This window comes from Nicotiana tomentosiformis, chromosome 1 (assembly GCF_000390325.3).
Source record: "Nicotiana tomentosiformis chromosome 1, ASM39032v3, whole genome shotgun sequence".
NCBI classification, from domain to species: domain Eukaryota; kingdom Viridiplantae; phylum Streptophyta; class Magnoliopsida; order Solanales; family Solanaceae; genus Nicotiana; species Nicotiana tomentosiformis.
The window spans coordinates 621,282-635,954 of NC_090812.1; the positions used below are offsets into that span (position 1 = coordinate 621,282).

General features: G+C 35.5%; 1 protein-coding gene across 2 annotated transcripts; it reads right to left on the bottom strand.

Annotated features, from left to right (window-relative positions):
- Positions 1-5,160: 5,160 nt before the first annotated feature.
- Positions 5,161-14,062, bottom strand: LOC104101002 (protein DETOXIFICATION 43). 2 transcript variants are annotated; one of them, XM_033657350.1, is made up of 14 exons: positions 13,959-14,062; positions 9,013-9,139; positions 8,772-8,893; positions 8,143-8,418; positions 7,834-8,015; positions 7,477-7,612; positions 7,232-7,328; positions 7,051-7,151; positions 6,552-6,715; positions 6,350-6,421; positions 6,154-6,270; positions 5,963-6,058; positions 5,717-5,838; positions 5,161-5,463 (listed from the first exon to the last, which is right to left on the bottom strand). In XM_033657350.1, exons 2-14 carry the CDS (start codon positions 9,087-9,089, stop codon positions 5,394-5,396), a joined length of 1,632 nt encoding a protein of 543 aa, XP_033513241.1. In that variant the 5' UTR covers positions 9,090-9,139; positions 13,959-14,062; the 3' UTR covers positions 5,161-5,393. The 2 variants fall into 2 exon arrangements, with proteins under 2 accessions (XP_033513241.1, XP_009606692.1); XM_009608397.4 differs by lacking the exon at positions 13,959-14,062 and adding an exon at positions 9,312-9,431.
- Positions 14,063-14,673: the final 611 nt, after the last annotated feature.

The window sequence follows — 14,673 nt, forward strand, 5'->3', positions numbered from 1 at the left end:
TAAAAATAAAAAGGAAAAAGAAAAGAAGAGTGAGAATGCTCGTAGTGAAGAAAGGGGAATGGGTAAAAGAGTGGTTGATTCTTAACCCACTCCTAATACAGGTGGAATGGCTATTTGTAGAGCAGATAATGTGGAGGAGAGTATCAAGAAAATAGGGGGATGTGTGTCTGGAGAAGCTACTGAAGGGCTAGTTAAAATTGGGCAACATATAGATGAACATGGTTCATCAGTTGAAGAAATCCTCGCAAAACTATTGAAGAAAGTAGGAGACAGCTACAACCCCAATAAGAAGAGAACTTACAAGGCTAAGACCCCTGTCACTGCTAGGGCTAACAAGAAAAGGAAGGCTGCCCCTTCTACCACTGTTGAAAGTCCTCCCTCACGAGGAAAAGCCACAAGAAGTTAGCTAAAGCAGAATGAGGCAGCCTTGCAAAGAGCCTTAGAAGAAAACACAAAGAAAAGGGTAGACAAAGGGAAGAAGAAGCTTGGTGAGCCTGGTAAGGCTGTTGATGTTGATAAGATGGACCTGGTCCATCAAGATGAAGATGTGATTGCAGAAGTGGAGGTTTAGACTCCCAAGCCCAAGAAAGCCAAGATTTCCACTAAGAAGTCTACTTTTATGTCAAAGTCTGCGGAACCATCCACTCTAGCAAAAAGGACCAGGTCTGCAGTAAAAGCCAAATAAGTAAAAATTGTTGAAGAAGAGGAATGGAGTGGAGAAGAGGAAGATGAATCAGACAGTGAAAAGGACAAGATGGCCAATTTTGGCAAAAGAACAATTCTGAAGGGTAGACTCCTCAGGGATTTGGAGGAGGAAGGGATGGTGCTGCTGTTGGAGAAATTAGAAGTGCAAGGCTGGAAGGACATGGTCCTTCAGAGGGATGGAAGGTTGGCAAGGGGTGAAATTATTGAGTTCATGGCAAATGCTGGAGTGAAGGATGGAAGGGTTACCAGCTTGGTGAAAGAGGTGCAAATTTCTTTCGATAAAAAGGAGTTGGGTAAAATTCTAGGCATACCTATTGAGGGGTACAATGATTACACAAAGCTGAAATGGCCAAGTCTAGAAAACCTTCCCACTGCCCTTGCCATCACCAGAAAATTCAGTGACGATGAGGAGGAACGTGAGCCCAAGGCTGTGTACAAGAATGAAATGAAGCCACCCCACAAGGTGCTATTTGAATTAATCAACAAGTGTGTTCTGCCTAGGCAGGAAAGGAGGCACATTGCCAACTTCATGGACTTGGTTTTGATGGAATGCTTGGATAGTGGGAGGCAGATTAACTAGCCTAGATTTATAATCCAGCTTTTTGATAGGGTTATCAATGGCTCCAAGGCTCATTCCATTCCCTATGGCTTCATTCTCACAACTGTGCTTGCACATTATAAGGTGCCTCTGAAGAAGTGGGAGATGGCTACAAGCAAAGATCACTTTGGGGCTAATACTCTGATTGCTTGTGATTATGAGGTCTATGTCACTCCAAATAAACCCGGTTCATCCAAAAAGACACCAGTCAATAGCAAGGTCAGAGCCTTGGTGCAGGAGAGTAGGGCAAAGGGGGTTGAGATAGCAAGGCTGAAGACACGGTTGGCTGAGGTAGAGTCTGAGAGAGATGCTCTCAGAACTGAACTAGCAAGGGAAAATGAGAAGAATGATGGAATTCTTCAAGACATGCTGAAACTTCTCCAAGCCAAAAACCAAGCCACCAGTTCTTCCAAGCCTTAAACTTCTAGCCCAGTGTAGACCTTTCAGTGACCCAGTTTGGGATATTTTTTGTTTGCTCATGTTTTCAGTATTTTTATTTCTTTTTATGCTTTGTGGAAGAATCATATCAAGTATCAATGAAATTTGCTGGTTTTTGCTCTAACTGTTTGTTTATATTTCTTTGATGGTTAAAATTCTTAGCTTGATCAATGATGATTAATCCATGAATGCATTTGAAGTAGCCCCAGTGGCCATGAATAAGTTTTAAAATCTGGGAATCACACATTTTTATGCAACTTTTTGATGATGCCAAAAGGGAAAAAATGTTGTGCTTTACACTTTGAACACTGATGTTTATAACCTAATGAACCTGGTCCTTGATGATAAGTGATAAAAAGAAAAAATATTCTAACGTTGTGTTGATATTGGGCTAAGTTGAAACATGCCCTAAGCTTATGAAAAGCACAGAGTTTGTCATCATCAAAAAGGAGGAATTTGTTGGCCTAAGTGAAGGTTAGTTTTGAAGATTGACAAATAAAGCTCAGGCATGAACCATGTCCATCCCTTGTGTGCATAGACATGGGAAAATTCGAGCATGTGGGATGCACGTGAAGGAAATAAGCTTAACTTGGTCTAATTAATATCTCCTGATCGAAAATGGTTGCATAATTGATAAGGAGAAGGACTCCTTAATCAAAGAGAACACTATCCAAGATAAGGGAGGAGTTAGAGGTTGAGATCAACTAGAACTCTTCCACCAAGGAAGAGTAGCATTAGAACTCTAGTTATTTTCTACTCTACTAACTCTATAAATCGCAGGATGTTCTCATTCTACAAGTGACACACAAAAGCAGAAGTTAAACATGAATTGAGAGCAAAATAGCAAGGCATTTTGCAAGTAGTTCGTGTGTGATTTAAGTGTGCGAACCTGAGGCTACATGAACCAGATAGAAGAACCAGCTCCAAGTGTCTGTCTTTTATTCTAGTTCAATTGTAGTAGGTATTTTCATATTGTACCTTTCAGCTTTATCTAGAGGCAATTGTAATAGGTACTCAGAGTATTCAAATTAGAGTTAACTTGAAGTTGTCGCAACAGTTAGAGGCTGGTTGCCACAACGAGATTAGAGTTAATCCTAGGTTTATAAAAGTGTTTTGTAAATGCAGTTTTTTGGATCAGTGATTTAGTGAAGAGTTTGGGAAAATCCTACTGGGAAGTAGGTCGTGGATTTTTTTTACCTTTTGAGCCAGGTGTTTTTCACGTAAAATACTTATGTTCTTTAATTTCTGCATTTATTATTCCGCAATAGTAGTATAAGGAACACATAGAAGAATCAGGTCCTTCTATAATCTGTGCACGCGAAAAATTGGACACCACACAAATCACCCCCCCTCTTGTGTGGTATTGAAGTTAAAGCATCAGATCTGTATAAGATAAAATTGGTTTATATTAAATGTTTGAATGGTAGAGCGACACGTGAAACCGGAGACAGGCAGAAGATAAATTAAATAAGAACCAATACCAGGAACAACAACTGTAGTTGGTATCGGATAAACCCCGAAAAGAGCACAATCGTCGTGAACGGATCCAATATTTGCCACCGGATGATATTCAATGAAGAATATTCCCTAACATTAAATGGGTAGCTTTTGTAGAGAATATTTGCATTCATGGCATGCCGTTACATATTCATCAATGGCCTATTTATTGTCATTTAAGAGGGGCTTGATCCTAGATTCTTGTTCCCTTAGGTATAGCTATAAATAGTAGACTTAACAGCCATTGTAAGACACGAAATCTTTGGGAAAACATATGCTATATTCCATTCTGAAGCTAAATAAAATAACTTTATCTGCTCTTTACACTGTTCTTATTTATATCCTCAGAGGCATTGCTCCCGGAATCAGGCTCGTCATTTTCTTCGATTTTAATTGCTAAGTCTTATTTTTTATCTAGTTTATTTATCATTTTGGATCAAATCAGTTCGCTTATCTATAAACTACGTAACAAATTCAATTGTACCGTTTTACGGGTAAACATAAATGTCATGGCAATCGCTGCTCGCTTATAAGATGAATATCACTATGAGCAGCTTCTGTTTTTTGCACGCTGATAACTAACAACAAAAGAAACAACAACAATCCATTATAATCCCAGATGTGGGGTCTGAGGAGGATAGTGTGTACGCAAATCTTACCCCTACCCTGGAGAGGTAGAGAGACTGTTTCCGAAAGACACTCGGCTCAAGGAGATGAAACGCTAATAACTAACAAAGCTGAAATATATTAGTAATAGCACCCTATATATAAAGTAGATTTTGACTGAATGCAAAAGTGCATCCGCGACTTTCAAATCCCGAGTCAGCCTTTGGAGCGAGACAATACGGTTTGTGGTTGGTCGATGACCTAGGATTATAGGACAAGGTTGTGCTAAATACATTTCACTGTTGCATGGTTCTGGAAGTTGTGTTAGCAACACTAGCAAAATGCTTGGGCGTGATTTAACTTACTCAAGGACTAACTAGGGTATAAAATGTGGGTTAACTAGACACCATCCCTGTCATCGTTACCATTGCATGTCCCCCAGCTTCATCCTTTCATTCCACAAGAAACATTATTGTATTCCGTTATTAAGAAGCTAGTATCATATTCTAGCAAAATTGCTAAAACTAAAATGACACACCCAATAGCTCTCCCTCTTTCCTGAACTTAGAGAAATTGATTACTAAATTGTAAGTAATATCTTTCTACATATAATATGGATTCACAAGTTCAAGTTGCAAATCAAAATTTTGCAACTAATTAATTTATTCAGCGATGAGCATTTGGTAAGCTTAGCTGGGAGTATATATGGTGAGTAAAAGCCATTGAAACGCAATAAATTGATTCTTTTTTGACTAAGTGATGATACAAGTTGATATCTGACACCTTAGAGATTAGGTTATAAGCATAGGCGTATAAACCCATTTCTTATCTTATCAGTAAATTATTATATTGTTATGCGATAGAGAGTTTTTGATGCGTACCCGTAATGGAATGAAAAGAAAATGTTGGGGGACATACAATGGTAATGATGCGGGGGATGGTAGGTGTTTACACCCTAGTTAGTCCTGGAGTAAGTTAAATAAATCAACACCATTAAAATTTCTTTAGAGGATCTCAACCCGAATGAGCCTGCCTCAGCTTCAAATTGCCTTGCTATGTGACAACATAAATATAAAAATAGACCTCTCGTCAAAAGATACAAAAGATAATTCTATAGTCCTTTCTAGCTAAAATTATCCTTCTAGACAAACAAGTACAAAAGAAGTTTTAGAATAAACTCAAATTTATCCAACAATGTCACCAAGAGAATTCTAAAATTTATTAGATCCAGCCACGAATTAGAAAGTCATCAAAGTCCGTTCTAAATCTGTGGCCTAAACGTACAACATTAATTATGTCACATGAAGACACGGCACTAAAAGCAATTAAAGTTTTCGTATGCAAAGATGTATATATTATATATAGCTACAAAATCATATGATAATGACATTGAAGTCAGACTATTATACAAACATATGAGTAGAAAGTGTGTACAATTTCTACCCAGTACAAGAAAAGCAAAAGAAAAAAAAAAGAAGTACAAAGGAAAGAAAGATGGAAAATGTATGATATAAATAGCCACGCACATAAGTGCTATGAAGTAGGAACTCTATGACTTGGCTTCTGGAGACGATGATGGAATCCGCAGGAAACGCCAGGGTCCGGTTCCTGTCCCCATCCTGTAAAAGTTGATCAAATAGAAGCAAAAATGTTAGTGTGCACAATAGCTGGACACAACATGTAAATGTGACTTTTTTCAGTTACATAATCACTTGGACTGAAACAGGCTTAAATAGAGCAACAAAGATTGGACAGACGATCCCAACTTATTTGGAATTGAGGCATCGTCATAGTAGTAGTAGTTGTTGTTGTTACGTCGTCACTTAATCAAAGAAAAAATTCTCATGCTACGTAAGAGAGATGACAAATTACCTCCATAAACCGGCAATGGTACGCAGGGCCATGAATATGGTTAAAGCAATCCATATTCCAATGTAACCATTGCTTTTGGAAAGGACAAACTCACAGGTTACTGTTAGTGCACCAACCAAAACCTGCAAAAAAGAAGATATATACATTATATGCTAATTAGATTCAAAAGCAAATTTATTCAACTCTTTTTGCTCCAATATAGTAGAATAGATATTACTACTAGTAGTAGTAGTAGTATAAGCTAACCATGGAATATGCAGAGTATGCAAAATCATTTGCTCCAAAGTTGACACCATCTAAAACAAACGCCAATGAGTTGATTGGTTGTGTACCAGCGACAAACTGGCGAAGGAGCACAAGATAAAGAACAGTTAAAGATAGTCAAAGAATGAAAAGAATAATTGAGAAAAACTTGTAGTACTATTATTTTAACATACCGGGATGGCAATGGTTATGAGACGGATAACATTTTTGTCCTTTGAAAAAACTCCTGATCCAAAATATAGACCAATTCCAACAACCAAAGCAAGTCCTAGTCCCAACACAAATCCCATCTGCATAATGAAAACTCTATCAGTATTGGCAGGAATTCAGTTTGAAAGTTGATTTAAGATTACTACTATTAAATAATACCTGTAGGACTCGTACTCCTGCAGCCTTTGCCTTCTGGTAGTCTTTCTCAGCAAAAGAACTAGCAAGGATTGCCTAGAAAAGAAGATATCGCGATTATCAGAAAGAAAGTTTTATTGTTTATCGGTGTTACTATATCTTGTAAATATAGTACTTTCATTTCTAAAAGTGACATTGTTGGATAAAAATTTGGGTGGTGTTTTACCTGTCCTGCTACAGCCAATCCATCAGCAAGTAGAGATGATGTTAACCAGATCTGTAAGCACACTTGAAATGCAGCCATCGGTGTTGTGCCTAGTCGTGCAGCCAATGACGCAGCCAAAGTCACACAAAATGTGACAGCTATCACCCTTGCTAGTAACCAAAATCCTGCAATTGCAAACAAAAGCAAAGTTCAGCAGCTTAAACTATGCGATGCTCGTGCAGCTCTAAAGGCTTGTGTGGGTCGTTATTGATTTGATACTAATAATGGTAGTCGTTTCAGTATCTTCAGGATACATTATGTATCTATGATTGATAATTAATTGATAGTACTACATATCCTCTCTCGTATAGAGTATCTAAAAGCAAACAAATGCACACATGCCTTGTCTTACACCACCTTCATTTAATCAAATTGATACTCAGTATCGACTATCTGTGCAACTGTGTCGACCTAAACTGCAGCTGCTATAGATTTTACTAGTACACACTCATTTACTTACCATTTTTAAGAAATTTGCTGAACTGCAGATCTTTTGCACTAGGAGGTAATAATTCGACTTCTGTCATCAGTTTGCATAAGAGAATAATTGATATCAAGTACCTAAATGAACCATAACAATGTGAAATTAGAAGCTGGGTGAATGACAATATTTATTAATTAGTTTCTGATAAAAGACTTACTGAGAAAGCACATGAGCAATGGCAGCACCACTAACACCCCAACGGAAAACAAAGATAAAGATTGGGTCCAAAACTATATTTGTCAAATCTCCAGCAACTGATAGACCAAAAAAAAAAAAAAACGATAAGAGTCAGATCGATTATCTTATCTTTCCTTTGGTGTACTTCAAGTAGCTATCGGTTCAATGACAAAATAGATATTGTAATACATAAAAAGAGGCAACCAAATAACTACAACTACTTACCAGTAGCATATAAAGGAGTTCTTGTATCCTTAAAACCACGGAAAACGCCTTGCATAGCCAGAGAAAGGAGGACTGCAGGAGCACCAAGTGCTCTCAGTATTAAATACTTCTTTGCTGGGGAAAGCATAGCAGATCCCTGTATAATTTGATGAGATAAAAACATGTTACTCTTTCTAGATATGATATTGGATTTGATCAAGTAGCTAGAAACCAATGCAAACAATATAATGTCGAGACATTACAATTAAGCAATGAACGTGTGTTCCTTCTGATAACTAAAGCTTTTAGATGAGATGATCACACAATTCTTTTATATGCTATAACGTAAAGTGATGATGATTGATTGTTAATACTTACAGATTTCACACCCATTAAGCTTAGAATTGGTTTTGCGAGAAATATAAGGAAGATTGTTTGCAAAATGCCAAGAATGCAGCCCATAAGAATTGCAGTTGAAGCAGATGGAATATGTCGCTTCACACGTTTGACTTTGCCTTTACTTTGATTATCAGGAGACTTGCATGCTGTTGTCTTGAATTCTGTAAAGGTAAAAAATCAGTTCAGGCCGTTAAATCAATATCTCCAAGATTATTTCTGACATGACATTTTTTTTATTCGTTATCTTTTAGGCGACGTGATAGTGTAAAAGTTAAACACAAGGTATACCTGCTGCTGGTGCGGACTCTTTGGTTTCAACTTTTGTGGATGCACATTTTTCCAGCTTCTCATGGTCAGTATCATCAGTTACTGGCAGTTTTGTATCATTCTTCTCCTCTGAACCTTTCTCCAAGTCAGCAATTGCTGCTTTTTCTTTAATTCTTCTAACAGTGTCTTCCTCAGCAACGAAAGAAGTTGTTATGTTAACTAAAGGGAATATTGTGACTTTAGAGGCTTGATTAAATATGGCAATTGATACTCCTACTGCAGCGATTTCCACCGAACCTGAGATGAAAAGCCAACATTAAATTGGAGATTTTTTTTTTTAATGAGATTCCAGCATTAAGCAAACCACCTTTGATGCTAAGTGGCAAATTAAACTGATCAATAACAAAATATAGATTATGCATTTTGTATTTGATGTAAAAGACACAATTTTTCTGCAATGATGGACAAAATAGAGTCTTCCTCGGCCTGAACTACTTGTATCTAACCAATTTTCAGGACTAAATAATTATTTACACGTTTTTTGTCAAGTAAAGCTTTTGAATGCCAAAATCCTATTGCTTGCATTCAGATATATTAATTATTACAAGAATCCAGCACAAATGAGATATTGATTAAGATTACGTATATACCTAAATGACCAATGAATGCAGTATCAATGAGAGAAGCAATGGGATCAGCAGCTAATGCTAGAGCTGCAGGGAACGCGATACTTAGGATTTCCATTCCAAGATCGTCGAATTTAAACACATGCCTGGACACCAAAAAAATACATAAGTGATTAGAGCGATATCCCCTTACCTGATATGTTTACGCTAATTGAATGCCTAGCAAAGTAACCAAAAAAAAAACATTTCTAAAAAGGTACTCCACCTAATATCTTCAAAGAAAACAAAGAGTGGTATCTTGCATTTTCTCTCAGTACAAACTACATTGCCACCTTCAGCCATGACTCCCTGGTTTTGATCACTTTTCGAGCAAAACTCGTTAGCTAATGCGCCTAAAATAATCAAAAATTAGAAAGATGTTATGTTTTTAAAAAAAAAAAGAGAACCGAGAATGAGATAGTACAGCAAAACTGGTGCAAGAATATAACAATTTCAAGTATGTATCGTATGCATGCTACTTGTTCACGAGGATAGAAATGAAAACATAAAATCAAGAAAAAGAACCTGAGGGGTGAAACCAATGATTGTACAGACTGATCTTTCGAAGTTTCAAAAAGAGGAAAATGAATTCAATGAAACTGGAAGTGAGTACGAAATGGGAAAATGCGGTTAATTTAAAGCAAAAGGCATGCACGAATTAGCCTGCTTAGTTCATGAATACACGTGGTTTCTCCTTATTCATTTTTTTTTTGGCCAAGCTGTCAAAAATTACTTAATTTTTTTTTAAATTTTTATTGCTTGCTGAGTCTCCTTATTCATTTATTTATCCAAAAATGTACAAGTTCGGAAAACTGAGCATCTTTCTGCTATAAAAAGCCAAAAGAGTTTGCGTGAAGAGACAAAAAGAAAAGAAAACACAGGCTAAAGTTTGTAGCCTTTCTTACTGAAGAAGCAGATAATTTCCAGTAAAATGTTTTTAGGTTTCTTCATAAAACTCCCTAATAAGAATGTTTGGTAAACCGCATTTTCTCTACAAAATTTGGCCATAAAGGGTTATGTTATTATGTTCACCAACCAATATATGAGAGTAATCCAAAATCTATACTTTACTAAATTTTGAGTACATTTTCAAATTAAGTTAGGATGAGTAATTTTTTTTGTGTGTGGGTATAATGTCTTAGTATGTGAATCACAAAGCTTAATAAGATTACAACCATAACGCTCCATTTGCATCCCTATCATTCTAATATTAAATAATCTTAGTAAGATTATTTTAATTTTTTATTTTGTTAAAAGCAGAGAAATAATGAAAAAATACTACAAAATGGACAAAGAAGAAGGTAGGCAGGAATGAACCTGCCTCAGTTCAAATTCCCCTGGTAATAACATTAATAGCATTACAAAAATTGCAAGAGAATAGGGTCATAGACCTATAGTCAAACCCAACCATATCAGTTCTTTGAAGTAGTACTTTTTTATTCTATCTTTATTATGAAAAGAACACATAGAAGAAAACCAACATAGAGATTAGAGATTCAGGCGTGTCTGTCCATGTGTGCCGACCCTGAATAAGCCTTTTGGATTCAAGATAACTAGTGACAACTCCGACCAGGGCAGAGCTAGAGTGACGAGAGCGGGTTTGCCCGAACCTAGTACTTTGGTTCAAACTTTATATTTCTCTTAAAAAATCAATTGAATATGCATGAATTATTAATTTAGAATCTACTAACTTAAAACGATTAGAATCCCGGATCCATAAGCTTGAAATCCTAACTCCACCTATGACTCTAACTACAAATTATTGATTGTATAAAAGTTAATCATTTTGATTCAAAAGGAAATAATTCGAAAGGAAAGATCATGGAAATTACGAACTATATTATGAATATCGTTTTTGAGTCCATATCCCTGTATCCAATGTTAAGAGTCAAAAATCATTTTGAATAAAGATATATAGCATCACACAAATGCAAAATTGTTTATGAAGACATGTTGTCATGATTTTCTATTCGAAGAGCAAGAGTACTATTTGTTTAATATTACGTTTCAAACAGGCTGGTTTAATTTTTAGTTTTAGTCATTTTCGTTTTATGGGTTCAACCTTCAAAGTAAAAACGCTGCATTCCTCCTCTGTTCATATGTACCGAGACGTATGTGCTGCTTCTTGTCGAGTTAAAGGTTTACTTAGGTAACAAGTAACATGCAGTACTATTTGTCCTAGGATATGTAAATGTTTGTGCGACTTAAGTTCAAACACTGGTGCTGTGTATACGTAGAACTGATTTCTTTCTCTCTCTCTTTACAATTAAAAAAAAGTGCTACAACAATTCACTCGAAGATCTCGAAATTTTTCTTGAATTTTCCTTAAACCTTTGCTTCAGGTTCCCGTCAACATATTCTATCAATCAACCTTAAATTTAGAGAAATGCATGAATCTCTTGTTTCCCGAAAGTAGCACTTTTATTGGCCAATACGCGAGAAAAAGAAAAAGGAAGAAGCTAACTTCCTAAGAATAAACACATGCTTAAAGTTTTAGTTGCTCAGAACTGATAAAACCCGAAATATGACGCCCATGACAGAGGGGCGGGTTGAGCAAGACTGACATACTTCTAGGATGATAAGCTTCTGAAGAAGGAGTACATGTGTCACCTTAGGCAAATCTCACATCAGAATGAGAGAGGAAAGTGAAGAGCGTTATAAGGCATGACACAAGTTCACATAGTACGCACGCTTTTGGGGCTCGAGGTGCCGTAGACCAAGGGACAAACCCGTGAAATCTGTTGGGCCAAAGCGGACAACACGTTCCATTGGCTTGGGTCGTGACAGAGTCAGTCCAAATGGTGATTATTTAGGAACAAAGATTTGGTTCGTGTAAACATACGATGAGAACCAATCGAAAGGGTAATTATCAATGAGGCCAAAAATGAAGCACAAGGTCCCAATTTCTGTCAGGAGACAGAAGTGCTTGGTTTCTGAATTTGTAGCTAATATTTGGTGACATGTCACTGAATCATATTTTGTTTCTTTGTATCATAACAGAAGTAGTGCAGTTAGATTTTTGTTGGTTTCAAAATAAAAAAGCAAGAGATATTTATCTTTAAAATTGTACTCATTCGACTTCTGGCAAGTATAACTCTTTCTGTCACAACTGCTTGAGTTGTGTTACAAAGTATTTAGGAAAAAACAAATTCAAAAAAGTTATATGGAATCAGTTTCAGTTATTAAGATAAATATGAGTATAAGTTTAATCTTTTTGAATGACACAATCATAATTGACACAGCATTTTTTGGCGTGACAGTACTTTGAAAGAATCTTTCTTCCTCTGTTTTGGGACTTCTGAATATTTACTGCATAGTGCTTTGTTGGAACAGAGGAAGCTTCTCTAACTAATGCATACAGATATCATTAATTATTAACTATAATTAACCCCACCGACTAATTATTTAGTAATATAGTCGACTGATATATGTACCTATGATTTCACTAATATATCATGTGACAAATCATACACACAAGTTGAATGTCCAAAACAGCAAGCCAAGATCTTACAAGCGATTAATTATGAGGCAGAAATAGTGATCGGTTTGGATGAATATTAGTTAGTAGAGTTTAAGTTATGTGCATAATAGTGTAAAGAAAATTTACACAATCAGCTCACTTGTTAGATAATTACATGTAAATCAGTAAATAAATATTAATCTGTAATATGATAAAAATAATAACTAATCTGCTATCAGATTGAGCAATAGTATTTTTTTTTTCATTATCAATGTATATAACTTAAATTTGTAAAATATAGGACAATATTAGCTACAAGCAATACTATTGTGGACGAGTTATTTGTTCTTTATATTAACTACCTATATGTTGCTTTTGAAGAAGAGCCAGCAAAAAGCAAGTCAATGACCAATTTATGACTTCATAAGAATAAAGAGTAAAATCAGTAAATTAAATATCGAGTTCGAATTCTAAAAATAGAAAAAATATTTAGGGAAAATTTTCACTTTAATAGGCTTGATACAGTGAAAACTTGAATTAGCTTGAATCCTAACTTTGGTACTGAAAATCGGATGTAAAACCAAAAACGAAAGAATATGAGTGAACCAATTCGAAGTATGTCCAAATTGTTAACCAATGGATCCTTTTACGCCATAAAAGTGTAGTGTTTACATCATTCTTTGAACTTTGAACTTTGTGTGGTGGAGACAATAGAGTGTTGTACATTAGAATTGTTATGTCGAAAAGACTGCCACTTGTAGTCACGCTATTGTGAACCAAAAAAACAAAAAAAAAACTGCAAGGTGACGAAAGTGCATGGCGGACACGAAAGAAGTAGTGGCATTCTAAAATTGTTCAGAGTATACAATCAATCAACTAAAAGAAAAGGAAAAAAGAAGAAACAAAGAAAGAAAAAAAAAGATATATCCAACTTTCCAAAGTGCGGCTAAAAATGATAATGAAGTACGTTGTATGAACTTAGTCTATATTAATATTAATGCAGCTAACTTTCCTCATCATCATGCACTAGTCACTTCTATCTTTTTGTTGATAGCCACTTCTTTTTCTAGACTAACAAAGCCACGGAAAATAACTCATCACGTTCGTTGGGACTATATTATTTGTACGATTTTAGAAGTAAATTTGAATTTTCTTTCTCCTCTACCTTTAAGCTTGAAATTGCCTAATGTCCCTATTGAGACATTTAAGTTCAGTTTTTGGCACTAAAATTTCATAAATATTGAATTCCTAACCATGAGCAACAGTAAAGTTGTCTCCGTGTGACCTATAAGTTACGAGTTCAGCCACTAATATTTGTATTAGATTAAACTGCCTACATCACTTTCTCTTGGGTTGCGACTCTTCCTGCACCTTGCATGAACGCGAGATGCTGCCTAACAAGAATCTTTGGTGTAAATGCATGGATTATGATGATGCTTCATGAGGGGGCAACAAGGTAATGCATGAGGATATAACCAAATATATATACCACAAAACATAGGACAAATAGAAAAGAAAAGAAAATGGCAGCAAAACTGGAAATACCTACAAATTCTTCAAAGGAAGGAAGAGTTGGGGAAGAAAGAAGAAGGCGAGAAATAGAGATAGGAAAGTCATATTAAAAGTAGTTCATTACTCCTTGTAATCATCAACTAATTAAAGTAACAAGCAGAAATAGAAGTTGATGGAGTAAGAATTAATATTGGACATACCTTTCTTTGGAAGTGAAAATGTACAAATGATAAGCGAGCAGGCCCTCTTCTAGGTAGTCCACCGGCTTCTCTGTTTGCTGACACTTAATTTTCTTTTGGTTGCCTATTTATAGAGGATATATATATATATATATATATATATATATATATATATATAGAGAGGGGGAGATATAGGGAAAGTGGCAGAATCAATTTCAAGTGATTACTCGAAGCAAAGTTTGTTTAATAGTTCTGAACTTTTAGTTTTTGACGGAGTTAATTTGAAGTTTATGAGTTCTGATTTCATAATTCAACTCATTTTAGTTACTCGATTCACAATTAAATATTTATATATATTTATCAAATTTTTTAATACAACTACAAGGTAATACAAGCAAGTTCGCCTAAACCCATAAAAGTTACACTAGTCGGTTTTGGCTTGATATTATTTCATTCACGTGATTTAGCTAGCGTTTGGGTATAAATTCCCAAATTTGTTATGAAAAATATAATTTGGGTAAAGTTTGGTTTGAAGATGAAAATGTGTTTGGACATCAAATTTCAAAACATATTTCCCAAATTTATTTTGGAAAAACATGAAACATGACTTATACCCACAAGTTCTAAAAACTATCACAAATACGTAACAATACCATTATCAATAACATTTATTATATTATCGCAAACCATAGTCCTGAACATAAATAAATTTGATACAAAATTATCATTTTTATAA